Below are 26,968 nucleotides of genomic sequence, written 5' to 3'. Positions count from 1 at the left end.
CAGGTCAAAACTAAACAATTTCCAAATTACATTCATAATGTACAAGAAGCACAAAAAAAGCTTAAAACTAAAGCAAGCACAAACCAGCAGATATTACCTGTACATGCCATTTGACATTGATGTCCAGACTAAACTCATTTGAGATGCTTTCTCTCCATCCATCCAAGTCTCCACGGACTGAGCAGTAACTCTGCCTGATTCAAAGCACTGTCTGTTAAATATTTCCATAAAATAGAGGGAAACAAAGGTGTTGGACATTGTGTAACAGTTGAGGTCACTATAAAAATGTATTACACATGTAAAAGACATCAATGTGTGACTTTCATATTTGACCTTCTGCAATACAGAGCATTGATTACTCTCACAGGATTTGTCTTCACAAGGTCTAAACAATAAAACAGGATATCTCACGAAAAAAACACTGAACCCCAATACAAAGCTGGAAGGTAAGTTTCAGATGCGAGTGAAGAGGTAGAAGCTCTAGAGATATTAAGGATGAGCAGATGCAGGTGTTTCAGCAGCAGTGGAGAGATGCACTGCCCCCTGCTGGACTCCTCCACGAGAGTCTCTCCTGGGTGGATTTGCCCCAGCACTGGATGCGCTTGAGCAGCTGCTTCTGTAGCTGGCCCTTACCGAGGGCAGGAAAGACCTCGACTCAGAGGTGATAACAATACTGGGAATCCGACCAATAGCACCTCTTGAAATTGGCATGTCTGTACTGTCACCAGCCTGCAAACAGCGCAGAAGAAAGTTTTGACAGATTAAATGCATCTATTGCCAATTATCAGCATTTACTGTGCATTAAATCAGAATTAAAACAGATTTTTTTTTCCTGCAGATAATAGTACTTCAGTTAAGCTCAACATGATCCCAGTAACAAAACAATGACAGCATAATTCTAACTTTAATTAATAAGCATTTATGTATGAAAGATGATTATTAGGGTTATTATTTCAAAGGCACATATTTCTCCTGCCTAAAAATACATTCCATAGAAAAATGGAACAGTCACTTTATTACACAATTTTCTTCTGCAATCAGAATTCAAATTAATGGCACTGTGAGTCAACAAACAGCATTCTAGCAATTTGAATATACTTTCAGATTTTTTATGAACAAATTTGATTGCCTGGTTGAGTTATTCTGCCAGTGACACCAGAGCAAAACATTCCTGAGGTCAGCAAATTTTACAAACCATACGACCCACAGGATCCTGCAAAAGCTTGACTGGTTTATACTGAACTTAAACAGACTCACACTTACAGCTAAAGGGTTAGTACGGTCCGGTTGAATGAGTCCGGTCACAGACGCATCATCCACATCAAAGGAACTCTAGATCCGAAATAAGAGAGCCAAGTTAATAATCAGGTACATACACTACTGTTTCTCGGCTCAGAAAGTGTTTTTTAAAGAAAGCAACACTTTACTCAGGAGGACACATTAAAGTGAGACATTTACTAACAAAAAATATATCTTTCAAATAAATGTGGTTCTTTTATAATAATGAAAATGTTTCTTAAGCATCAAATCATCAAAATGATTTCTGAAGAATCATGTAACATCACAGGAATAAATTATATATATATAGTAATAATATTTCACCAAATTATTTTATTATATTGATGTATTTTAATTTCTAATTGTATATTTAATGCAAAGCGTCCTTGAGCACTGAAAGGGCACTATATAAATAAAACATTATTAGTATTATTATTATTACTGTTTTCACTGTATTTTGATCAAATGAATTTAGCATTGGTGAGAATTAGAGACTTAGTTTGTGGCACAGTGCACCTTTGTAAGCAATATGTAAAGGATAATCACAATAACCAACACCAACAGGGTGATTTCGTATTATCCTGTTGTTTTGTGACAATAACCAACTGAGTGTATATGATCTTATTAAGATGAATATGCTGATGTGGTGTTTGATAATCAGGACTTGTGCTGATCTGCAGGATATACCCGGTTGTAGCAGCTCAGTTTGCTACATTTATGTCAGAAGAAGGATAATTTACTGTACTGTACGTCCAGGGGCGTAGCCATCTTTTCAGAAGTGAGGGGGACAGAAATTATAGGGAGACAGAAATTATATATATATACACACATTTAACATATATAACATTTCTGTAATCTATATAGCCTACCAATCAACCGTTTTTGGAACTGTAAGATATTTTGTTTTTAAAGAAGTCTCTTCTGTTCGCCAAGCTTGCATTTATTTGATCCAAAGTACAGCAAAAACAGTAATATTGTGAAATATTTTTATATTTAAAATAACTTTTCTCCCTATTTGAATATATTTTAAAATGTAATTTATTCGTGTGATCAAAGCTGTATTTTCAGCATCATTACTCCAGTCTTCAGTGTCACATCCTTCAGAATTCATTCTAATATACTGATTTGCTGATTATCAATATTTAAAACATGATACATTATTTAATGAATATAAGGATCCAAAGATCAGCATTTATGTGAAATAAAAAGCTTTTGCAAAATAATACACTATATCATCCAAAAGCTTAGAGTCAATATAATTTTTGTTTTTTGGAAAATAAATTATAGAAATGAACACTTATATTTAGCAAGGACTTTTTTGTGGGTTCGAGTCTCAGGCCAGAAACACCACTGCTCCCCGGGCATCGCAGCATAAATGATGACCACTGCTCCGGGTGTGTGTTGACTGTGTGTGCACTTTTGATGGGTTAAATGCAGAGCACGAATTCTGAGTATGGGTCACCATACTTGGCTGTATGTCACTTAACTTCACTTTGAATTGATCAAAAGTGATGATGATAAAGCAATAATTTTTCAAAAGATTTCTATTTCAAAATAAATGCTGTTCTTCTGAACTTTCTACTGATCAAAGAAACCTGAAAAAAAATCTACTCCGCTGGTTTCAACATTATCATAATGTGTTTTAGTTTTTTGTTTTTGTTTTTTGAGAGAGAGAGAGAGGCAAATCAGAATATCAGAATTATTTCTGAAGGATCGTTTGACTGGAGTAATGATACAAAAAATTCATCTTTGAAATCTCAATAAATTACATTTGTTAAATATATCCAAATAGAAAACAGTTAATTTAAATAGGTTAGTAAAAATATTTCACAGTTTTTCTTTGGATCAAATAAATGCAGGATTGGTGAACAGAAGAGACTTATTTAAAAAAAAATACACTGTTGACTGGTAGTGGATACTAAAGGCAACTTAAATTTTTCGCAAAATTTCTAGCTTTTAAATGGCTTAGAAATGTATAACTGCTGGACAATAACAAATAATAATGATTTGTTAATATACTACATATAGACTTTTTTATCACATAATAAGGCAGAATAGTTTCTATTCTGTAATAAATGCAATGTCGATTTGCACTGCATTGTTCATACTTTATCACCTGCTGGAGATTACTTGAAAAACCATGTATTGTTGCAATCGTATGTTTAATGTCTTCGTGTTTGCAAAAGTTTCTGGGCTTTTTTTTCTGTGTAAAAACCGTTTTCATAAAGCGAAAGCTGGACGCTTTTGCCCATATTAGGAATTTCCTGTAATGGCTTTCTGCGCGAGAGCGCCCTCCGGCTTCGAGTATAAATGAAACGCACACACACTACAGGAGTGTTTGCGCTCTGTGGTGTCCATCTCGCTTTATTCTGGGTTCGAATTAAATATCAAATCATATGCAGACTATCCCGTCTCTTTGAGTTTAAATCTATATTTATTCACACCAGCTCTTGAAAACCTCTATGAGAACAAACTTAACCAAAAAAGTGCGGGGGACGAATTTCCATGATATTAAAAGTGGGGGGGACACGTCCCCCGCGCCCCCTCGTAATCTACGCCCCTGTGTACATCCAAAGGTTTTTTCATTTACTCACAACAAAACCTCAACACAGATTTTAGAACTATAAACTGCTTATCTATTATCTATTTTCAGTTACATTTACAAAGTATAATGTGTTTGTGTGCCTTTCTTTGTGCATTTAACCTAAATCATGCCCAATAGATGTTTGTTTTAAAGCAGAAGGAGTAGCATACTCCTTGTTTCACTTAATACAAGACTACTTTGAGATTGTGGTGACACGTGTGTTTATACTACATTATTTTCAATAGGTTTTGGAAAGTCTGAATTTGTAGGTTTACTGTAGAAAACCGGAAATGCGTTTTAAACAAAGTCCCTTTAAGGCAATTCATTTCACTCAGTGGCTATCTTTGAAACGCATCTCATATATGCGAGCGCAGCTCCTATCTCTTTGAATGAGGAAACATCAAATATGGCAACAATAAAATCTCAGATTTGAAATCACCAATGAAATCTGACAACAACTATCTCGTGAATGTTTCTTCTGCTAAAAAAGCTTATTATTCAGGCTAGACCAGCAACAACCAGGACTTCCTAACAGCAGCTGTAGTGATGCGATGACTTTACAGATTATCGATTGGCTCTTTCATTCAGAAGGCAGGGCTTTCTTCCACAAAATGCGCTGCACAAATTGATACGAGTGACACATCTTGAGTATTCTGTAGTCCTTGGTTTAAAAGTGTGACTGACCAACTTGACTGGCTAGATCAAATGTCAAGCTACACCAATGGTTTAACAGAGCAATATGAGGACAATCAGAGGAAGACAGGATTAGCAATTCCGCATGAACACATTTTTGTAACACAAGCTACACTTTGATACTTGCCACATATGTAATACATTCAGCCTGTGAGGTCACCTTTTCAAAGATGCCCGAGTCATGGCTTTTGAGCTTAGTCTTGAAGCTGGATGAGTTACAAGGTTTGAAGTCTGCGGTCTCTGCGGTGTCCCTGCTGATGTCACAGGACACCTGTCGGCTGGCAGGCCTGGAGCTCATGCTCGAGAGATCGGCCTCAGTATCTGTCCATTCACTGTCGGAGGCTGAGGAGAGCCGGGACTTGCCGGTGCTAGTTCTGCGGAACTGTCCGGACATATCAGAGGACTGGCTTGTGACGGTGGAGCGACGTGTAGATGTAAAGCTGCTGTGGAACGAGTTGAGGTCACGCTTGGGGACGCACAACAGCACACGAAGACACGGAATGTATTTCGCTATGGCCAACCTGAAAAAAAGACACAGATGAGATACAGGCATGAGATAGACATGGTGGATCCATATTTACTGTACATAGATCATGATCCAGAGCTGTTCAAATAATAACCATATCAACATCAACATCAATGAGACACTGTAAAATACTCATGAGAAATCACTGATAGATATATTGATGCATCTATTCATTGGTATCAACAATCACCAACAGTCAAATGTTTTCAGTTATTAAAATGCAACTGAAAGAAAACAAAATCTAAATATTTGATTATAAACTTAACATTAAACAAACTTAAGTAAATATTAGAAATGTTGACTTGGCAGCTAAATAGTACAAGTACAGTTTAACAGTTTAAAATGAATAACCCTAACCCTAAATGACAGAAGCATGTCCCAAAAATAATTACATCATTATTAAAATGTTAAATAAGATTACAACAATATACAAATAATACTAAAATAACACTAATTAGTATCAGAAATGTAAGAAAAACTTTGCGTGTTGTCTTGTTAAAAATATATTCACATACATGTTTTTAATTCAGTAGCAGTGAAACCTGTTTTGAAGGCAGCAATTTTAATAGACAAAATAGTTTACTGAAAATATTTCGTGTCAGAGCTTCAAGTTAGCTACATAATTCAGATACTGTGCATTTGAAACAGTATTGTTACATTTTAGATCTAAATCAAAATAAACCTTTTGTCAGTGCATGCATGGAAATGTGTTTAGTGCATAGAAACTAAAATGTGCTTAGGAAAATATGGTTTAGTGTTGTGGGAGAAAATCCAATCAAAAAGACGTTTTACCCCAGCAGGCCTTACACATGGTACAATACCGTCAGGACGCTCTGTGTAAGATTAATGAGTCTTTATGCTAAAATGGATATTCAGGTTAATGAAATCAATCAAAATTGAATTTCACACTTTAGCCTAGAAACAATTCATGTTTCTGATCAATTTGTGATTGAATGGCTCAGTGAGCTAGACGGTAGGAAAAATTAAAACAATCACAATTTGCCTCAGGTGTTTAGTCCTAATGGGGCCAGACCGGGTAATCTTAACTCTGACCCATGTTCTGCAATAATGGAAAGTGAGTTTGTCCATTCAATTTTCAAACGTTACCACTTAAAGTACCAATAATGTTTTTCATTACCACTTTGAGAGTCAAAACTAAACCAGTCTTGTTTCAAAAATATCCTGAACTGACATCAGTGATCCTCAGAAAATCCGACTCCCTCCGGTACCTGTATTTGGGGTGTGTGATGGCGTAGATGATGGGATTGTGGATTGCTGAAGCTTTGGCTATCACAGCAGGTACTGAATTCATGTATGGTGTGAGCATATCAGAATACCTGAAAAACACATGGAAAATAAGTTTATAGATGAATTAACATGTCAATATATGGATATATTTTACTGTATGGTACTTGCAGTATAATGACCGTAAGTAAAAAAAAAAAAAAACTAAATTACCATAAATATGGTAAATATATGTAAAAGCAAAATAATAATAATAATAATAATAATAATAATAATAAATTAACAATAAAAATAACAAGATACAGTAGTATTAAAACATTTTTTCTATTTTTATATATTTTTATTTAATTTATTCCTGATGGCAAAGCTGAATTTCCAGCAGCCATTACTCCAGTCTTCAGATTCTTCAGAAATCATTCTAATATGATTAGCTGCTCAATAAATATATAGTTTTAATTATTATTATCAATGTTAAAAACAATTATGCTGCTGAATATTTTTGTTAAAACCATGATAAATTTTTTTTGTCACGATTCTTCATGTCCAAAAAACAGCAACATTATTGTAACATTATAAATGTATTTACTGTCACTTTTAATCCAATTAATGTGTCTTTGCAGAATAAAAGTAATAATTTCCTAAAAGACGAAATCTTACTGACACCAAATTTTGAATGGTATTGTATATTTTCTATTACATTATACTGTGTTGTCAGGGTTGGGATTTATTTACCCAGCAAAGGCTGTCAGCGCCACAGTTGAATATGGAGACCAGGAGATGACATACATCAGAATGACAATAAGAGCAATTTTCGCCATTTTCCATTCATTTTTCAGCCGTTGGAACCGTTTCATTGAATCTCTTTTGTTGTCTCCATTAATTTTGCCCACAGCTCTTCCAAAGACAAAAAAGCCACAGTTAAACAACACTAATTTGCAAACATTGGTTTATTCCCATCAAAAGCTTTACTATTTTCAATCGGTCATACCTCAAGATTAAGTACTTCATTGTTACATTGCACTCACATTTCACCAAAGAAACTTACATATTTAAAACAAAAGAAATTTTAGGAACAGGCAACTTTGGAACAATGCTGATGCTAAATAATTCATACTGTTCTGTTAGATCTGTATTGACAAACTCACTCATTAGTGCTGCGAATGGATCGGAAAATAAAGAAATAGCAGTAGATGATGACGATAAGCGGAATGAAGAAGACAAAGGTGAAAAGGAGCATAGTGTAAGCTCGCACGGAGGGTGTGAAGGTCATGTAATCCCAGGTGCAAGAGGTCAACAGCCCTTCAGGAACATAAGCACCTGCAAGACAGAGAAAGAGAGAAAAAAAGAAGATTTGAGGGAAGTGAAGTATTGCCAGCAGCTATAAGCTGTTTTACAACCCAATGAAATATTGTAAAAACTGGAACAAACTCACAAAGAAAAAGGATTTGAGTTTACTGTCTGGCTGCTGGGCAAACACAGTGAAATTCGCACACAGTGAAACGCACACACAGCTGAGGATATTTTAGAATATGCTATAATAACAGTATTTCTTATTGCAACCAATCACAATCTGGCTTTCATGCATGCGTGTTTGAAGTTGGTGTGACATTCAGCGGTGAAGATGTAAGCTGTCCGAACTGTTAAAGCAGACAGATACCCTTCGTGTGAAGAGCAGTTCGCCTGTAAACCGGAGACAGAAAGTGCTGGAGAGCTAAAAGCACCAGGCTTTAACTTTCTATCCCTCTTAAGCTAAAAGCCTTGGTCTTCAGAGACCACCTTTATGCGATACAGATCAGAGTCCAAGAGCGCACTGTTTGTAAAGCCATTGGCTCACAACTCACATGCTCATGTGCTCACACATGGATGACCCAGAATGCTCAGCGTACTTGTCCCAAAAGATCTGAGCTTATAAAAGACTGATGCATCTTGTGAAAGGAGCATCAAAGGTATACTCAACAGCATTAACACAGGGCCACACTTAATCACCTGAAAATGCACATGACATGTTGACAAATAAAATCTATGTAAATCAGGTCACTGTGTGTCTTTATACAAAGAAGGACTCTGTGTTGTCTAGTTTTGCAATATTACCTTTTTTTTAAATTCTGTATTAATCATGTTTCTAGAAATGCTTTCAGAAAGAGCAATGGAAGAGAATGAATATTGCCCATATGCACATGCCTGTTTCTCTTACAATGTAACCTGCACTGGATAAAAGAAATAGTTGAGAAAAGCTAAAAGTCCAAGGCAACATGATGCATTCAGATGTTGTGAATGGTGACAATCAATAAATGTGAAAAGAGGAGCTCTTCACATCACAACACAGCAAAAAAACTATAGTCAACCACAGAAAAAAGAAAGTCATACAGTTTTGGAACAACATGACATAATTTGATGACATAAATGATGACTTCATTTTAATTTTTGGGTGAACTATCCCTTGAGGCCACACTTAATCTTGTATGAATGACCTTGTAGGCCTGTTAGATACAAAAATTGAAAAAAGTGTCATTCATTTCAAAAGAAAAATGGGGAGAAAACAAAAGAACACTTTCCTGTTAAATCGTTTCACAAAGAATAATTGGTCTAAAATGTTAAAACAACAGATATACTACACTTACTCCAGCCAAAGAAGGGTGGCAGGCTCCAGCCAAGTGAATAAACCCAAGCTACCAGAAGGATCAGCAGAGCTCTCTTCTGAGACAGCACACCGATGGAGGCTAGCGGCCGGGTGATCACGAAGAATCGATCCACGGCGATGACCATGAGCGTGATCATGGAGCAGATGCCAAATAAAGCCCCACAGAATGCATACAACTCACAACCTGGAGAGACAGGAGGAACAGAATTAAGTCTGTAAGCAAGCAATTTAGACACAATTGACAATTCTGTGGTAAATTCAAACAGTTTTGTTGGAGTAGTGCATTTACCCGGGTGTGAAAATTACATTTATGCTTCCAAACATTCTAATTTGAAAAATTTTGAAATTTGAAATGTTGGTGTTTGCTGCTGTTTGTTGGGGCAGTGTGAACTAGCTTTTAGGCCTGGAGACTGTTGGCTGGCGGGAACACAAACAGCCGCTGGCTCCATTTGAGGACTGACATTAAATAATCTGTCTTTCTGGTTACTGCTGTCCATCTCCATCTTTTACTAAACAGATTTGTTTGTAGACATGCTTAGGTTAACTGACCACTTAATGTTAAAATTCATTGCATTGCCACAGAATTGGAAATTGGTGGACTAATTTGCATTGCAGTGGAAGTATTTAATACATTTTAAAATCAGTGTACTCAAACTTTTTTTTGACTCCAAGGCTCGTGAGGCCTATTGTACATAATTTACTGAATAAAGATTTTTTACATTAAATAAACTTCCACCTGATGAAATACTGAGTATTGCTAAGGCCCTCTAGTGGGTCCCGGCACCTTGGTTGAGAACCACTGTTTTAAATGAACTTTGTTCACCCCGCGTATCCAAATGCACATTATGGTATTCTAATAATGCTAATAATGCTAATAATATTTTAAGTGGATTCTACATCAAATATGTCACGTGTTGGTTTCGTTTTAATTCCGGTTTGCTCCTGTTTAGTTCTTCATTCATTTAGTCCACCTGTTCCTGGTTTTTAGTTATCCTCATAACCTGTCTGCCCCTCATTATATGCGCTATTTGAGTTCGAGCCTGATCTGTTCTCTCTGGTCCTTGATTAATGTTATGTTTGAATGGTCAAAGCGTGTGTTTTTTTTTTTTTTTTTTTAATTTATTTATTTATTTCTAAAAACTACTTTATTCCTTCTCATTCTTCGTGTGCCTTTTGTAAATCCATGACTTCCTGACAAAATAAACAAACACAAATACAGAGAAAGAGAGAGAGAGAGAGAGAGAGAGAGAGAGAGAGAAATAGTTTGGGACTTTATAAAGTTTATTTCACATAATTGATTATGTTGCCAATAAAACAGGTCAAACAGAAGAAGAACCAGTGGAGAGACGAGAAACATAATTTCACACCATTATACTCGATTCACACAAAGTCTGGCACCTCCTTAACATTCACACACCCTTTCCTCTACGCTGTCAAGGCACATGTAAACAACAGAATAAACTGCAATGCATTTACTCTGATTTATGATCATTTGTGCTTGTTTTCTCAGGACCCATTTATGGCATGCACTTTAATAAATTACAAAACACAGATTTCTGTTATAGAAGATAATCCTCTCACACATCAGGATGTCTTCTCTCTTCTCTCACACCTTGTCAGGTAGATTATGCTTTCAGGTTAATCCTGGAAGTGAGCATTTTTGTGAGTTGTATCTGATTGATTGAGAAAGCTTTCAGGGGGATCAAGCGCATGGTTGTCATGATCGAATTAACGATGGTCATATTTGTGTCTTGTTTTGTAGTGACAGAAGCAGGAAGCACGTCTTTTAACTGTTTCCACCTCCAGGAGGGAGGCTTCAAGCTCCGCTTAAAAAAGCGTAACACGTCATGATCCCAACGGGGAGACCAGAGGCTTGATATTATTTGTTGTTTTTTGTGCTTATTTGAGTGCTTATTTTAACTCATTTTAACTTATCTTTTTAATTTATCTATTGGTCTCCACCAATAGTCAGGCTATGTATATCATTGGTTTTGAGATCTGCTACTTGTTTTGCACTAAAGCCAACCACCTCTGTAGGGCAAGACTGGATGACCTGATTTCTAGTCAAAAGAGAAAAGAAAAGAGTGGACAACAATTTGATGGCTGCCCAGTAAACCCCCTTAACACAAAAGATCAGCATCAATCACTACAGTAATCACAATCACAGAGCGCCTGATCTCATTGCAAACGTCAGCAAGCACCAGTCAAACCTGATGAAGGCAATTAAGATTCGGTCCTGATAGGAACTGACATTTAAAACACCTCAGGGAAAATAGAGTCTGACATCATCTAGAACCACAAACATTGGCATTTCACAGCTGAGCAAAATTAGTAGCTAGTGCTGCAAATCAACAAGAAAAGCCTTGATGCACAGTTTTGAGAGGAATATAGATATTATAATTTGGCAGCTGATGAAAAAGAAACAACTGTACTAGAAAAGGTTACATACATCTGTCAGAAAGACACTCATCATTCTTAGCAACAAAAGCATAAAGAAAGATCGGTATGAATCGATGTAAGTAGTAAGAGACCAAAGCCACATCCAAGGACAAGCTCTCCTTCATTTGAACCCATTCAACCTGAGAAGTGATTCATTTCATCAGACCATCTAACTCTTCTTTAATCTTAAATCTGTTCATTATAATTCAAAAAGTACAGCATGGTACAATAAATCATGGACACACATTTTTTATTTCAGACACTGCCTATGTGATAAACTGTTCATTTTGCTTCTTATCAACAGGGGCATCATCATGGTATATATATTTTTTCATATAATATATAGTGAAACCATGCATGTAACAATGCATGTGTACCTTTCTCCCCAAAGATCCATCTCTTGTGCATGCTGGTGGTGAAGAAGATGGGTGCCTGGGTGGCACACATGAGGAAGTCTGTGATGGCCAGGTTTATTATGAACAAGTTGGCAGGTGTCCTCAGGGTCCGGCTCCTACCCACAGAAACACACACACACACACACACACAGAGAGAGAGAGAGAGTTCAATTGTTAATTTCTCTTTCATTTGGTAAATTATATTAGCTATATGACATCTGTGAGAATATTAGACTCCCTGTGCAACTCAAATACTTCAAAACAAAGACAAAGCCAGCGGCGGAGCCAGATGATGTAAACATTCCGGGGTTAGCCCAAACCTAGGGGGGTCCAAGGGCATACTCCCCCGGGGAGAAAGAAAAAAAAAGCTTGAAATATTTTACTTTTTATGTAATGAATATAGAATATATTAAAGATTTACATTTTTAAATTAAAGTTGGGGGGGGGGGATAACTTTTCCACGATATTGATGCATCTGTACTTGGAATTGTTTTCATCAGGAGGAGGAAATACACTTTCTTATGTCTCTCTAATCTTCTTTATCCTTATATTTCTCAATTAATCTCTCTTGTTATCCCACTAATGTGCCGAGATTAGCTGTAAAACGTGCCCTGAGATAACTTAGCATTTGATTCAAGCTGTGTGTTTCGGTTTTATGAGAAAATTCAAAGACTGGAACTATCTATTGTAGAAATGTGTCGATTCAAAGTTAGTGACACAGAAGTGGCACAGGCCTAATGACGCTGAGCACCAATCCATCTGACTACAGTTTGGCTTCTTTTGGAAATGAACAATAAAAAATTCATTTCATATTTCAAATTGATTTCATAGTAAGTGTTTTTTTTTTATTTACCTGCTGAATGCATAGACGACCAGGAAGTTTCCCAACATGCCAGTGATGCCAACAGTAAGGATGACAGCACCGATGGTGTAATGCGCATGATCAGGCACGTCCACTGTTGGGAAAGGGTAAACTGACTCTTCCACCATGGCAACCTTGAAGACACAGGGGCACACATTAATGCATATCTCAGATGAAAAGCAGCACTTGCGGTTTTTTAATGACCTTTGCATCAAAGATGTGCAGTCTGTTTAAGAAACACCATTAGGCCTGAGCTCAACTGACACCAGCAAGGCATTAATTCATTTACACTCTAGATGTCCTGTACTGTATATTTCATCAAATGATAAATAGATTTACATCACTCATTTTTAGACAGATCTCACAATGCCTCATTTTTTTCTTGAAAGGATATCCAGGTGTGATATCTCCTCTAAATGGGAAACATTGAAAGTATTGAAAACAGAAGGTGGAATCAGGGATTTTTTGTGTTTATAGACATATATGATATGTTTATGTGAACAATACGCCTCAATCTAGATATGTTTTCACTGTATTATATATTTATAGTAAATTATTATTATTTTTCACCAGAACAATACAGTGGTTTTGAGGTCTGGCAATATTTTTGATTGACTTCTTGACTGTATAGATATGAAACACATTGTATTAATGTTGAAAAGTCTGTGCACTTGCAGTTAATTTTCATGCACATTTTAATCTTCAGGGATTTAAACAGGCCAAAATGATTTCTTTATGCTTTACATTGCAGATTCAGGTCTACATTTTACCTGTTCATATAAATACCTGTTTCAGTTTTGTGTGTATTGAGAGACAAACTGCTGTAGTAAAAACTAGAATCTGAATCTGAATAGCTGAAATCTTTATTATAAAATCTTCTTTAGCTTTTCTCAAATGTCTGACTCTTGATTTATAAATGACAGAACAATTAGAGCAGTAAATCTTTTTTTTTTTTTAAATAAACTGAAAAAGATATTTAAAAGAAGCAGAGTTAAGAAATCCTACTATGGCAAAGAGTTTTTTTGATGGCATAATCTCTCACAAAACTCAATTTAAATCCTGGGAAATTATTGCATGCAAAACAGATTCAGCTTTAACACAGCCATCCATTTTTCTAGGTCATATCTTGTTTTGTGTAGATGTGTTCACGTTCTCGAGGATGTCTTGCAATCTGTCTAACATGGCTAGTTTCTCCTATCGATGAGTGTGAGCCAAAATGGGTTTGCATGGACACAACCTTTGGCATCAACAACAAAACACATTATATGGGAAGCATTTTCACCTTTCTTTTAAATGTTTATGAGCTCATGCAATTTGTTATTCTTACTATGATTATATGTTTTGATGATTTTTTTTCCCATTTACATTTAGCACTAGTAATTTTTCTTTAGGCAAAACACACTTTCACACGTTGCAGACAAATAGTTTTTGTTTCTTTGTTTTTGTCCAGTGATGGCAAATCATATGTAGAAAAATGGTTGCTTTTACAAACACCCAAATTGAATGAATACAAATCATGTTTCTCATGAACCTCAACAGACACGGGCCATTTTGTGTCATCAAAACATTTGTTAAACCTCTTTCATCTTGAGATGCACTGGCGAATTTCTGAAGGTTCTGAAGGTTTTTTCAAAATATAGTAGTAGCCATTTCTGTGTATTTTATTAATTACTTCTGCGTTTGGGGTCAAATGGAGATCAAAGCCATGAAAAACTTTGAGGGCTGAGATAAGACTGTCTGATTTCTTCCAAATGAGCAGGACTCCAATGAAATAGATACTGTTTGAGTTCTACATCTGTCTCTCACTCAGAGTAATATGACAGGAACTGTGTTGAGGCGTTTTGGCTTCAAAGTGCCAGCCTCTTCAAAACTATGTTATACTAGAGAAGAAAGGTGTTTTAAAGCTATTTTCAATGCACTGCAGATGATAACGCAGATGGGATAACTCATCATGAAAACATTTGCTCTGGAATCAGGATCGCCTCACCACAAACACAAATAATAATTGTTTTGACATTTTTACTATTATGTATCTCACTCCTGAGGATGAATACAACTAAATAGTTAACATTACACAGATTGTTTCTTAAAATGGGAGCTTTTGAATATTTTAACATTTAATTACAATTAAGTGCACAGTGCTTCTTATGTAATATAATGAATATATAATTTATGATAATTTAGTAATTTAATTAATGTTATAGTTCAGCAGTTAGGATAAATGATGTAACAAGCCAAACAGTAATTAAACTGAAAGAGTCATAGCTACATAGTGATTAGTGACCTATATTGAGCAAATGATTTCAAATGTATTATTAAAGAATATAAAGGAATTTAAAACACATATGATATTTTTTTTCCCTTTGTACATTCAAATCATTATAAATTATTCAAATAAATGATAAAAGCCCTATTAAAATAACACTGGTTTCTATTGTCTCAAAAACTATAACATTACAACTCCAGAGAATTGTAATCATCTTTAACAATATTTTGGATTATTGTAAATAAACAGCATTATTTTGAACATTCATTATTTTGCATTATTATCAGCATTATTTTGAACATTCTGATACACATTAATCTAGTATCCTATGTGAAAATCAATCCTTTAATTTATATTTACTGTACATTTACTGTAACGTCATTATATATCAAATAAATATTCATGCACATTTTTGATGCACTTAACTGTGCATGATTGCTTCTTCCTTAATCCAAAAAAAAAAAAAGAGAGATATGAAAATACTGTAATTTGGAGGATGTTCACAGCTGTCCTTCATATATGAATAGGTTCTCTTGCGCTCCAGATGCTTCTGTGCTTGTTTGGCTGCATTACTATGATTACTTAGCTCAGTTAGAAAGAAAAGCTGCCTGAGCTTGGCTAAACACACACACTGCCAATACCTTCCACTCTTTCATCTGAAACTGTTTTCCTCTACACTACCCAGAGCTTTTCAGTTCCACTGCGTTCCATTGCTCTTTTGGGGAAAGTTTTTCTCCACAAATGAAAGAGAATGCTGCATTTCCATGAGAAATAATGTAAAAGGAATGCAAATGTAGTCCAAAAGTTGGCAGATAAGTTTGTTTTGGTTGTGACACAATATATTGGGTTTTAGTGCCAAACAATCAGTCAATTAATGTTTCCCTTGATTTTGTTTATGGTGAATGGCTAATTCCCATGAGTCAAAATAATTGTCCTTGCTGGATGTTTTCACAATAATAAAAATTTTCATAATAATAAACATTTACGCACCCACACAATTTGATATTAATCTCAAGATCCCAAAGGCAACAAACTCTCCTCAAGCAAACAAACTGTCCTACATCTATAAAACAGTCCATGTTCTGAGTCTGCTCACAGATCACATTATTTTAATCAACAGGGGGAAAAGAACACATTGAGAGGTCAATATGTGCGCATAGACCTCAATATGATTATATCATAATCGCGTGATTATGGTGCATCTTTTTTATCCTAATCCCTCATGCTCAGTGAAGCTAGTTTTCCTGTGAGGTGTGTTTCCGTCAGTTTGAGACACCCATTAAAGTTATTGATAGACTTAAATCTACATCACTATGGCCTGGAAATATGAGCATCTTATCAACCTGGGGTGTCACTGGGTATCTGGGTCACATTTTATTTCTGATGGGTCACAAGCACAAGTGTGTGTGTGTGTGTGTGTGTGTGTGTGTATGATTTATGCAAATTTGGTTAATCGCATAATAAATCTCATTTGACCTAAAAATGTATCCTCCTCAATAAGGCTCAGAGTTACATAAAATAATTTCAGAGAGGTCAAATAGTGATGTGTTACAGGAACAGCTTTTGGGGCCCATTTCAAGGTCTCCCACGATCCACCCAAATACAGATTCAGGATATAAATACAGCACCCCCCTCTGTTCATTTTGTGCTAAAACATCGTTGCAACAAGAGCTTGGGTCAATAACAGAATCTTCAAATTCTCTCTTAAATAAATCACATTTATTTTAGCATTATTTTCAGATCTCATTTACTGATGCTGAATTATAGCTAGGAACAAGACATTTGTTAATGATTTATCCTTAATTAACTTTCAAAAACTTCTTTCAAAAACATTTTACAAATCCTTATTTTTTCAAAGTTTCGACTGGTACTGTATATGTATTTATTGGTTAAATGAATGCCTGTATCAATCTAGCACACTTTGTGTTTGTGGGCAGAGACACCCATTAGCAGACCAGACGATCTGTTCACCTCATTCAATGACGGGAGAAAGACACATCAACATGCAACATGTAAGAGAAAGAAATAAACAGCCTCAAGATATACCCAATTAGCATAAATATATAATTCAGTGGTACTCCTCTGTGGCACTGCCATGCCTTCATAAGACCTTTCAAAGCTTAGAGTTTAATAATTATCTCAACAGTGAAAACCCCCAAGGACTTAACCTCACAAATACATCTTCAGGCTCAAACCACAGACTCGAGCCATATATGGTCAAATTAAGTGATTAACGGTGAAGGACAGTTTCAGTCATCTGTACTTAAGAATTGAGATTTCACATGAGACAAATGCAACGCACCTGACCTGACTCAGTAGCATAAAGACACCATCTAAACTATAGGTTTTAATTATAAGACAATTAAAACAAGATGGGTGTCCTACAATTTTTATGTGTAAGCTATTGGAATATCTTAAGTCCTGGAAATGTATAAACTAAATATCAAAATCTATGGATTTTTTTCAGTTACCGTTCTGATGGAAACTGGTTTTCTATGGTTTCTTTCTATACTATGCAGGTCCAAGCTTATCTAGATCATAAATTAGAGGGACTGTCAGATCTAAATCTGTTGGGATCTAAATCAATCTGTTAAGAGTTTGATAAAGCTGGTTAAGTTTGGCAGACTCTAAAAACAGGCAATTTAGACCAATGACAAGAATAAATTTATGTAATAGAAATTAATTTCTCCAAATGCATCCCTGTAGAATTTCAATTGAAGCAATATATATATATATATATAATATATATATATATATATATATATATATATATATATATATATATATATATATATATATATATATATATATATTAAAAAACCCTGAACACTTGCACACACTTCACCTGTAAAAAGCTGAAAAAGCTCAAATTGTTTAAATGTCAGACAGAAATACTTCTTAACTTTAGAAAGGATGTAGCATCAAGAAATAAATCGCAAAGGCTATTCTAAAAATTTCAAAAAGATTTTGCTCCTTGGCATAGATCATCATAATTACATAGAGTTGAACTTTTTAAGCACTATTACAACTGTAGTGCAGTTACACTATGTGTTGTCTAAACTATTTGCTTTGTCTAGTCAAATGCACAACATAAACATATCCAGCATAATATAGGCTACATTGCAAACATATATAATTATGTTGATGTTGTAAAACCTACTGTAAATTTGATTGGAACCAAATAGAGCCCAATCTATTTACACATCAAGATAAACATTTATGGCATTTAGCCAAACATTTTCACTTACACCTGAACATGTGCAAAGGAAAAGATGAGAAAACTGAAAGAAATAGCTTGGAGAAACATGTTAAACTCACAGATGTGGTCGTGGGGGGTAAATCTACCAGCTTGTACGCGCTCATCACGGAGTTGTTCCACGAGGAGAGGCTTTCCACGATGCGCGTGCAGTTCGGGTCTTGTGTCGGACACGAGATGCCCTTCTTCACTGAGCGCGTGGCGCCGCTCATCACCACGCGCGTAACTGACAGAAAGCGTTAAACGCGATTAGAGCGAGGCTTGTACAGATGTCAGATTCTGTTCTGTCGTGCTCACCGTGTGCGTGCGAGCGCGCGCCGAAGCAGCCCAGAGAAAGCCGAACTATTCGCACACCTTTATATTTCATACAGATATAAACACACACGCACAGAGAGAGAGAGAGAGAGAGAGAGAGAGAGAGAGAGAGAGAGAGACGATTGTTATGAAATTGAAGCACTATAGTGACATGACCTTACACACTCCAATGACCTTACATACTCCAAAACGATTCAGTAGCTGAAAAGCAAGCAAACAAACAAAGAGAAACGTGAAAGGACATAAAGTGTAACAATGTAGGACCATTTCTATACAGAATTGTGTTCCTTTTGATGCAATTGTACATAAAACGATATTTAATGGTCATTTTTGTCTGTCAGATCATTCATTTTATACCAAATTAATATGAAACATGATAATATAAAACATAAATGTAGTTTTACACAGGCATACAGTGTGGTAAACTAATGCACAATCACAATTTGCATAGAAATTAGAGGAAATGTTATAGTTTTAAATTTCTGACTTATTATAGGTCGCTTATATGGCTATTTACTTTTGAAAAAAGGGAACACACTTCAGCAAATACTTAAGTGCGAACTGATGTAATGCTTTTGGACACTTAATTGTCGTAATCGCAATGAACATGCAACCTACTGGATGGTATTTTATTACATATGGACCTAATCTGGATTACTAATCAGATTCCAAAAATGATTTAGGCTACTTGTTTTTAGATAAAATTACATTTTCACTTTTTTGTGCGTGTGAATTTAATGCATGTGATTCCCAAACTGTTTTTGTCATCTGAACCTTATATATTTTCCTTAGATTTTATGGTAATAAATTCATAATTTACTATAACATTTTGCATGCTCACAGTTCTCTGACACTGGTTAATTATCACATGACATGCAGGTAATGTAATCTTTTATGCACTTTGTGTTGCCAGTAACAACAAATGGAATATGTTTTCTTTTTTTTTTCTTTCTTTTTTTTATATCCTATTTAAATCAATGTGATAAAAAAATTTAATCAAAAGTGATCTTTTTTTATGTGATGGATTGTGTTAATAACAAAAAAAAAATTTCATGCAATTTGGAATTAGTATCATTTATTTATTTTTTGTCCATACAACTGTACAAACCGAAACAAAGTCAATGGGAACCAGAGCAGTTTGTTTACCAAAAGTCCCACAGAAGACTGAAAGTCATACAGCTTTGGAGAACATGAGGATGAGTAAATAATGTTGAAAATTGTAATTTTTTTCATCTCTTTAACATTAAGTAGGCCAACAATAATATTCTGGTCCAACTAGAAGAAGAGCTATGGAAAAGACACTGATCTCCAGTTCAGAGCACACAGAAGTGCCTCAGTTGGATTTAGGAACAGTTCCCCCCATCAGTCAACACAACCCCTGCAGGGGTCAAATCACTTTCCCTTGAATCATTCTTACTGGCAGGTCAGAATTAGTTGCAGTCACATTGAGCCGTAGTTCTCAAACCTGCTTTTGCATGCAGAACATTAATCTAAGCAACAGCTGATGACAGCAGGAGTGCCTCTGAAGTCACATAAAACATAAAAGTAACATAAAAGTAAAAAAAAATCAGTGAATGTTGATTTGATGAAAAGTAAGAAAAAAATGCAAACCGATAGCCTGTTAACAGGTTTCGGTCAACCAGCATTGATGCCAAATTAATTTAAAAACACTTAACGGTTTAAAATGTAAAAATAATTAATATCTCCAAGTCAATACATTATGGTGCAATATTTTACTAGGTACTCCAAACTTTATGCAGTATGCCATTCTAAATCAATATTTATATACTCAAATAAACTTAATCTAATTCTGACCTGTGAACAGATGCAATAAAAAAGAGGTCAGATGCTGTGCTAATGAAAGATTAATGTCAGCATTTGCGTCACTTTATTGCATCACTTCACAAATCTAGTGGAAACCAGTCCACCAATTTTTTTTCAGGACTAAATACCAAATAGCACTTGACTGTACCAAATGCTTTTCTGAATATATGAAACGTTTTTCAAAATATTTCTTAATATTTTTGCACATTTTTCCTTTTTTTTTTTAATTCGGTGTGACTTGTTTCTCTTGTAGTTTTTTAGTTCAGTTAAATCCCTTAGAAAAGATTCTAGCTCCTGAATAAATATTAGTTCCTGAATATCACACGCACACACAAACCTTAGGGTGGTGATCTGTCACATTCTGTCTCATGTGAAGCTGTGAAGTGTGTGTGGCCTTAAGTTTCAGCTTTTCATTAAAGAATACACAGTGCTTTGGTCTGTTATGAGTGTGTTTCTTTACAAAATGCCCCAAACTATTGTGAAATTATTTCTTTCACATAAAAAGAATGGATAGCCATAAAAATATAAGGCCATGGGAGTATATGATGCAAAGGCCTGATGGATTCTCATTTGTGGTTCAGTTTCTCTCCAGTCCAAACAAAATGTGGCTTTACTTAAAGAAAGAAATACTCAAGCATACTCAGTTAAATAATTACAAACAAACACACACAACAGTCTCTCATAATTTATGATAATTGGCCCAGCAGCCATGAACAATCTCACTGAGGTCTTTAATAGTAATTGTAAATATCTTAGATGTCCATTTTCATGCATAAAGCCCGTTCAAAAATACAAATAAAACATTTGCTTCACAAATAAATAAAGCAATAGCAATCCATTTGGTGGTATATTACCTGTAATAAACCTCCAGATCAGACAAGCTCTCACAGCAGTGATGCTGAAACACATTCACAGTCTCTTCACATATTCACCATAATCCTACTGTACTTATCTGATGACACATGGGCAGGCTTACAGAACCAGAATTCACACGGCAAGGATTAGGACAACACTACTTCTATCACATCACATCACAGTATACTTATTATAAAAGTCACAATAATGTCAGAAACAAGATATATGAGAAGTAATTACATGTGCATAGTAATGTTGAGTTATGCGGCATAATAACTTAGTACTTTCCTGTCATATATAAAAAGATATGATTCCAAGCACCATCGCACATGCAGCAATTCTATGCAGTCTTTCAAGGAATTCTTGAAAGATGAAATGGTTGATTATCAATAAGGCTTAATGAACGCCAGGTGTTACATGCACACGTTTGACAATCAAAAGGATTTTATGTAAATATTAAAAAATGAATATATTTTAAAATATATGAATATATTTTAATTTAATAATCACAAAATGAATATATTTTAATGAATGCTGCAGTCTGGATAAAAATACTATAGTATTATAGTAATACTATTGTATAGCAGTAAAGCAGACTTGACTATTGTAATTTTTTTTATTAAGTAATATATATTGCTGAATTAATAATAATTTAGGCCTCTAAATACGGTACAGAATCAGGAATGATTTTAGAGTAAAAAGGTATCAGTAATATGTCTACACTGACGAAATAGCTCTAGCTTGAAGGGAAACAGAGCTGAAAAGCTGAAAACAACGGACACATTCAACTGGTCAAGGTCAGTCAGCATTAGTAATCATTTCTTTCTATGAGAAATGTGACAATTAAGCAGACTCTGGAGCACAAAGAGCCTGCGAAATATAGTCATCTTCGCTCTATACTTGGGGGTCATCTGTTGTAGAAGATGTGAATGAATGGATTAGTTCAGCACTGCCAATTCAATAACATGATTCATAAAATAGAACAAGTTCACCCATCCACTCAAAACTGCAACTCACACAAGTCATGAAGCTGTATTATAGCTGCTTCTTTGCCTAAAAAATACATTCAGTCTTTCAGTTTTTTTTTTTCATTCACAATGAAATGTGACATTCATGGTCACTGCAGCAGATTCAAGAATACACTTTGCATCTTATTGACAGCAGTGAAGGCTTCCTATGTCGATTAGATTAATGCTCATTAAATCTTTATAAGTAATTCCAAATGGAGAGCTTTCAGAACAAAAATCCATTATGCAGCATGCAGAGCAGTGATTTAAAAACCAACATAACCCCTCATTCCCTTCAGATTTCAGAAAGCACATATCTCCCCTGCTGATGATCAAACCACTTGCATGGGCTTTTCACAGATTATGCTAAAACATGGCTCTTTTGCTTTCGCACGTCTTTGGAGTTTAGCTGGACAGCAGTTCCTGTGATGCTACAGCAAATGAGAGATTTCAGCCACTGTGTCCAGTACCACGTGGTTTGCATCTCCATTTTTCAAGAGCTGTTTTCTCACTGCTTGATCAGAACAACAGTCAGTGTCCGTGTGAGAACGACCCACTTACATCTGCATTTTCAGATGAATGGATAAGACATCTTTGCTGAGAGATAGTGACCCACGGTTGGCTGGTTTGGTGGATCAATGGCTCCACATCAATGCGTCTTCATATCTGCAGCGTAACAACAAGCATCCAGAGCTATATTGTAAAGGAAGCACAGCTGGTGTTTGTTTGGAACAGTGTGAATAACATCTATTTTTCTGACAGCATCTTGCAAAAAGAAAATCAGCTTGAGGATTTTAAAGAACATAGAATATTGTACTGAACCCTGAATATTAATTTGAGAGCATTTACTTTCTTAGCAGGTACCTTCTTACCATGGCATCTTATAGAGAGCACAGATAATGTTACCACCACAGGTAGAATGCAAAGATTCACGCTTTTAAATTGGTGCATCAACTTATGAATCATAAACTGTGACAGAAGATGAAAATGCTCAGCAGTGATAGAAATTTTAAATAGCACAGTCCACACCACAGTTCTGACGTTAAGGTCGAACGACGCTGATTGAAACACTTTCAAAACTTTTTTTTCTGTTGAACGATAAAAACGTTGAGATCCAACCATATTTTAAAGCTGAGCATTTAAAGCGGCAGACAACATAATTACAGTGCACTTATAATAAACAGGTCTTTATTTTGCGTTGTTGGGGACGCTTATACAGTTATATTAACAGTTATTGTTTTTGGTGTAAATGGTGCCTCGTGTTTACCATGTAACATCCTGCATCCAGTGCTTTGCTGAGAGAAGTATGCTTTTCCAACAAAGAGACAATCTCTCACTCAAGCACAGCCTGACCTTCGTCTGCAGATGCTGCCTTGACCCATGGCCTTCTTTGTGAATCTACAAGAAAGAAACTAAAGACCTTTTGCTCTTTTCCTCCCAGAGAGCACAAATCAATCCACAGCAGACTGAAGTGGCAGTTGCTACAATGACCTCTTCCAAGTTAATCTGCGATTGACTTACTATTTTGTCATTGCTGTGTGACATTGGTTAACACTTCACTTGTGTAGCTACAACACTGCACTGTTCTACAGGAACCAGACAAAATGAGAGCGGTGTCCTTAATAGTAGATTATTTAACTGGCTTAATTGTATTTATTTATTTTTAATTACCTCCACATACAATCTTTACACCTAATGTCCATTGCTTATTTTTAGTTATAATTTTTTTTTTCAGGAGACCAATTACTTTGACTTAAATTCATACTTTTATATTCCTTTGCTTTTTAGATACTTATAGATCTTTCTTCCAAACAAACATTAATTCATCTTTAAACACAAAGGCAATGATTCCATCAACATACTAGATTGTTTTATACGTATCCAAGTCTTTCTTGTTGCTAAGAAACTGAAACAACCTCATTAGAGATATGAAGTTATGCGAAAAAAGAACCTCACTGTAATTGTTTATGTTTGAAGTACAAGTGAAATCTTTAGAGACGCTCTCATGGTGGGTCAAGGTTAACAAACATTCCTGTTCATATTGCAAGATATGAAAAATATCAGACAATAAGACTGCTATGAGCACAGCAGTGCAAGTTGCTTACTGGAGGGCATCTCAAGTCTAAATTAGCATATTAACAGCAGCACATGAACATAAAGACATCAGTTCCCTATCATACCAACATTTTTTGAAATCTTAATCCCTGAGATTTGGGCCCATTTATAAGCAACACTAGGTTTCTTAGAAAAGTGTTCCCAAATAATATCAATGACTTAGCCAGTTGTTCATGACTAATGAATATTTTAATAATCATTTTAGAGACTGCTTCTAGAGAAAATGTAGTTGAAGATGAAGATGAGCAATCATTAAGATATAGTAAAAAAAAAAACTATATAGATGGACAAACAGATAGATAGGATGGACAAACACAAAGACAGAGAGACTTAAAAGAAAAAAAGAAAAGAAAAGAAAAAGACAGCCAGAAAAAGGTAGCACGTTCTGCTCCTGACTGGAGCTCAATATAACTTTATTGCAAAAATACAAGTTTCATTTCTAGCACGGCATTTACAACAAATCCGAATCTGTTTGTTCTTAAGGTCAAAGACTGAATATCTGTACACACTTATATATACAGCCTTGCTTCTTTGCCATATCTGTTCGTATTTTAACGCAGAAAAAAAGGAAGGAAGGGTGAATCAATCACAGATCCCTGTTCTGTCAGTAATCACACCAGGGCAGTGCTACACTGCAGACTGGCCAAACCAAGAAAAAAAAAAGCTTCCGGTAATTCAATGGGAATTTAATGCAGAGGCACTCCGATTCACCGTTAGGTCCTGATTAACAAACCACAGTACATGCTAAACTGTTCTGGTGAAATAAAAACAAGAGAGCATGTGATTGGTTGAGGTATTTGACATGCTCTAAAATTAAACAAATGTTTGGCCTTTTTTCAATATAAACTACTCGTGTTCACTTGGAGGAGCAGGTAACCCTTTCATTTCCATGAAATGGCACATTGTTAAACTCTGCTAATAGCTGACAGACACTCAACAGTTAACCATCTCCAGCCACAAGATCCTCCTCAACAGAATCTAAGAAATTAAATACAATAAATATAAAAATCACTTATCCTCCAGTGGGGGAAAAACTGAAATGATCTCAGTTGAGAATTGCAATTCTTGAATTTAGCACTACTATAATAAGCATTATTATATGACTGGAAATCTATAAAATGGTCACTGGCACCCAGTTACGTTGCCTTTTGCAAACCAAGGCACTGCAGAATGTTCTGTCCTTCTGTTTACGATCTCTTTAGTCTTATAACAGCCTGAAAAAGTTTTGCACTTAACAGTTAATGTAAGATATACGGTATGAATCAAAAAGTTAAACTGCTCCTACTACAAAATATATATATATATATAAAAAAGATCACAACAGGTGTAGGTGCTACTATCAGGCAGAACAATACTGTCCACAAAAATACCGACACAAATGCCATTGAGGTTGTTGAAAGTTGACTGTTAGTACACTAGAGGAATCTGATGTACCTCTTATTACTTCCCTCTAAATGATGTAGTTACACTTAAACATTGTTTTCCCATAAAAATGGGAGAAGTTACAACAGAGAAGCTTCTAACTTAACACTTCTGAAGTGCACTAAACTGGAGTTAACATAGTTCAATTACAATCACAGAACTAACTAATGTTAGCTTGGAATGCTAGTAGGAAACTAAAGCGTATTTTGTGCATATACGGAGCAGACACTGTATGCCAGCAGGCAAAGTTTGTCAGTCTTGGCGTTTTGTGTTTGCATCAGAGAAGATGCAGTGTCCCATGTAGCAAAGTGCTCTGTTCTTCACAGCTTTTTTGCTGAGAAGGTGGCCAATTAAAGTGAACTTAACTCTACAGAACTGAATTAGCAGTGGGAACATTTACTGTAGGTAAAAGCACAGAGAGCGGACATCCTCCTTTTAGCGTTTAAATGAAGCAGCCGTGTTAAAATATGGTTTAAAACATGAGCACTCCACATTCACATACTGTATGAGTCAAACATTCACTTATGAGTCTTTAGCCAAAGCAGCTAACAAGAACTTCCTGCTTTTTGCCGTGTGAAGAGCTTCACAGAATTGGCATGGGCTCTCACGTTTACTTCCAAAACCGAGAATGAGTGCGTTGAAGGATGCATTTCCTGTATGACTCAGCTGGTCTTCCTGTAGTGGTTCACATGAGCTCTGCAGGTCTGGCAGTAGCTTCTAGTAGGCTCAGCTGGGTTCTGCTTGCACAACCCACAGATATAAACAGGAGGGCCACGGGATGTCCCACCACGTGGTTCTGTCCTGGGGAAGGAATGAGAGTCCCTAGCAGCCCTCCAGTCCCTCTCGGGGGGCACATCGAGGCGGAGGGGTTGGGACGGTAGCTCTAGGTGTGGGTGATGATGGCTGGAGTGATGCGGGATCGGGGTGGCTGAAGCAGATTTCTGGTAGGGCTGTCTGTAAAAACCATCCATTTTCCTATTTGATGCTGCCGTGCGGTGAGGGTGGGACAGAGTGGCGTAGACTGCGTCTGGGTAGTTCCGGGGCCCCGGGCCCGCTGGGGGCCTCATTTGGTGCACAGGAGGCCCAGATGAAACTGACCTACGGGGGGCTCGTGGAAGGGTGCCGTAGCTCAGTGCAACTTTGTGGTAGTTTTCACGGGAGAACGCTTCACCCCTGTCAAGCACAGCCAGAAACTTGTTGGCCTTTTGGCAATCTCCTGCAGAGAGGAGCAAAGAAGATTTGAAT

General features: G+C 36.0%; 2 protein-coding genes across 8 annotated transcripts in view; both read right to left on the bottom strand.

Annotated features, from left to right (window-relative positions):
• Nucleotides 1-417: 417 nt before the first annotated feature.
• Nucleotides 418-18,542, bottom strand: LOC113112759 (melanopsin-A). Its single transcript, XM_026278605.1, has 11 exons — nt 18,244-18,542; nt 16,681-16,685; nt 12,655-12,797; nt 11,784-11,917; nt 8,948-9,151; nt 7,472-7,643; nt 7,059-7,220; nt 6,311-6,418; nt 4,716-5,076; nt 1,264-1,332; nt 418-729 (listed from the first exon to the last, which is right to left on the bottom strand). Exons 1-11 carry the CDS (start codon nt 18,395-18,397, stop codon nt 490-492), a joined length of 1,752 nt encoding a protein of 583 aa, XP_026134390.1. The 5' UTR covers nt 18,398-18,542; the 3' UTR covers nt 418-489.
• A 6,138-nt stretch (nt 18,543-24,680) lies between these two features.
• LOC113112751 (inactive ubiquitin carboxyl-terminal hydrolase 54-like) overlaps nt 24,681-26,968 on the bottom strand; it is a 55,098-nt gene continuing 52,810 nt past the window's right edge. For 6 of the 7 annotated variants that reach the window (XM_026278581.1, XM_026278586.1, XM_026278585.1 and 3 more), the window contains one exon: nt 24,681-26,939. In XM_026278581.1, the coding sequence (XP_026134366.1) occupies nt 26,386-26,939 (554 nt within the window). In that variant the 3' untranslated portion in view covers nt 24,681-26,385. The remainder of the gene's footprint in view (nt 26,940-26,968) is intronic. The other variant, XM_026278587.1, reaches the window with a different exon arrangement.

This window comes from Carassius auratus, chromosome 13, assembly GCF_003368295.1.
Source record: "Carassius auratus strain Wakin chromosome 13, ASM336829v1, whole genome shotgun sequence".
Lineage (NCBI taxonomy): Eukaryota > Metazoa > Chordata > Actinopteri > Cypriniformes > Cyprinidae > Carassius > Carassius auratus.
The sequence above is the reverse complement of the archived record's forward strand: the minus strand, read 5'-3'. Positions and strand labels throughout refer to the sequence as shown.

Excerpts from the sequence above, each read along its gene's own strand:
- LOC113112759 (XM_026278605.1), bottom strand. The coding sequence starts at position 18,397 with ATGAGCGGCGCCACGCGCTCAGTGAAGAAGGGCATCTCGTGTCCGACA. Across the intron at positions 11,918-12,654 it reads GTCGTCTATGCATTCAGCAG|GAGCCGGACCCTGAGGACAC; the intron begins GTAAATAAAAAA and ends TTCTGTGGGTAG. Across the intron at positions 5,077-6,310 it reads ATCACACACCCCAAATACAG|GTTGGCCATAGCGAAATACA; the intron begins GTACCGGAGGGA and ends TCTTTTTTTCAG.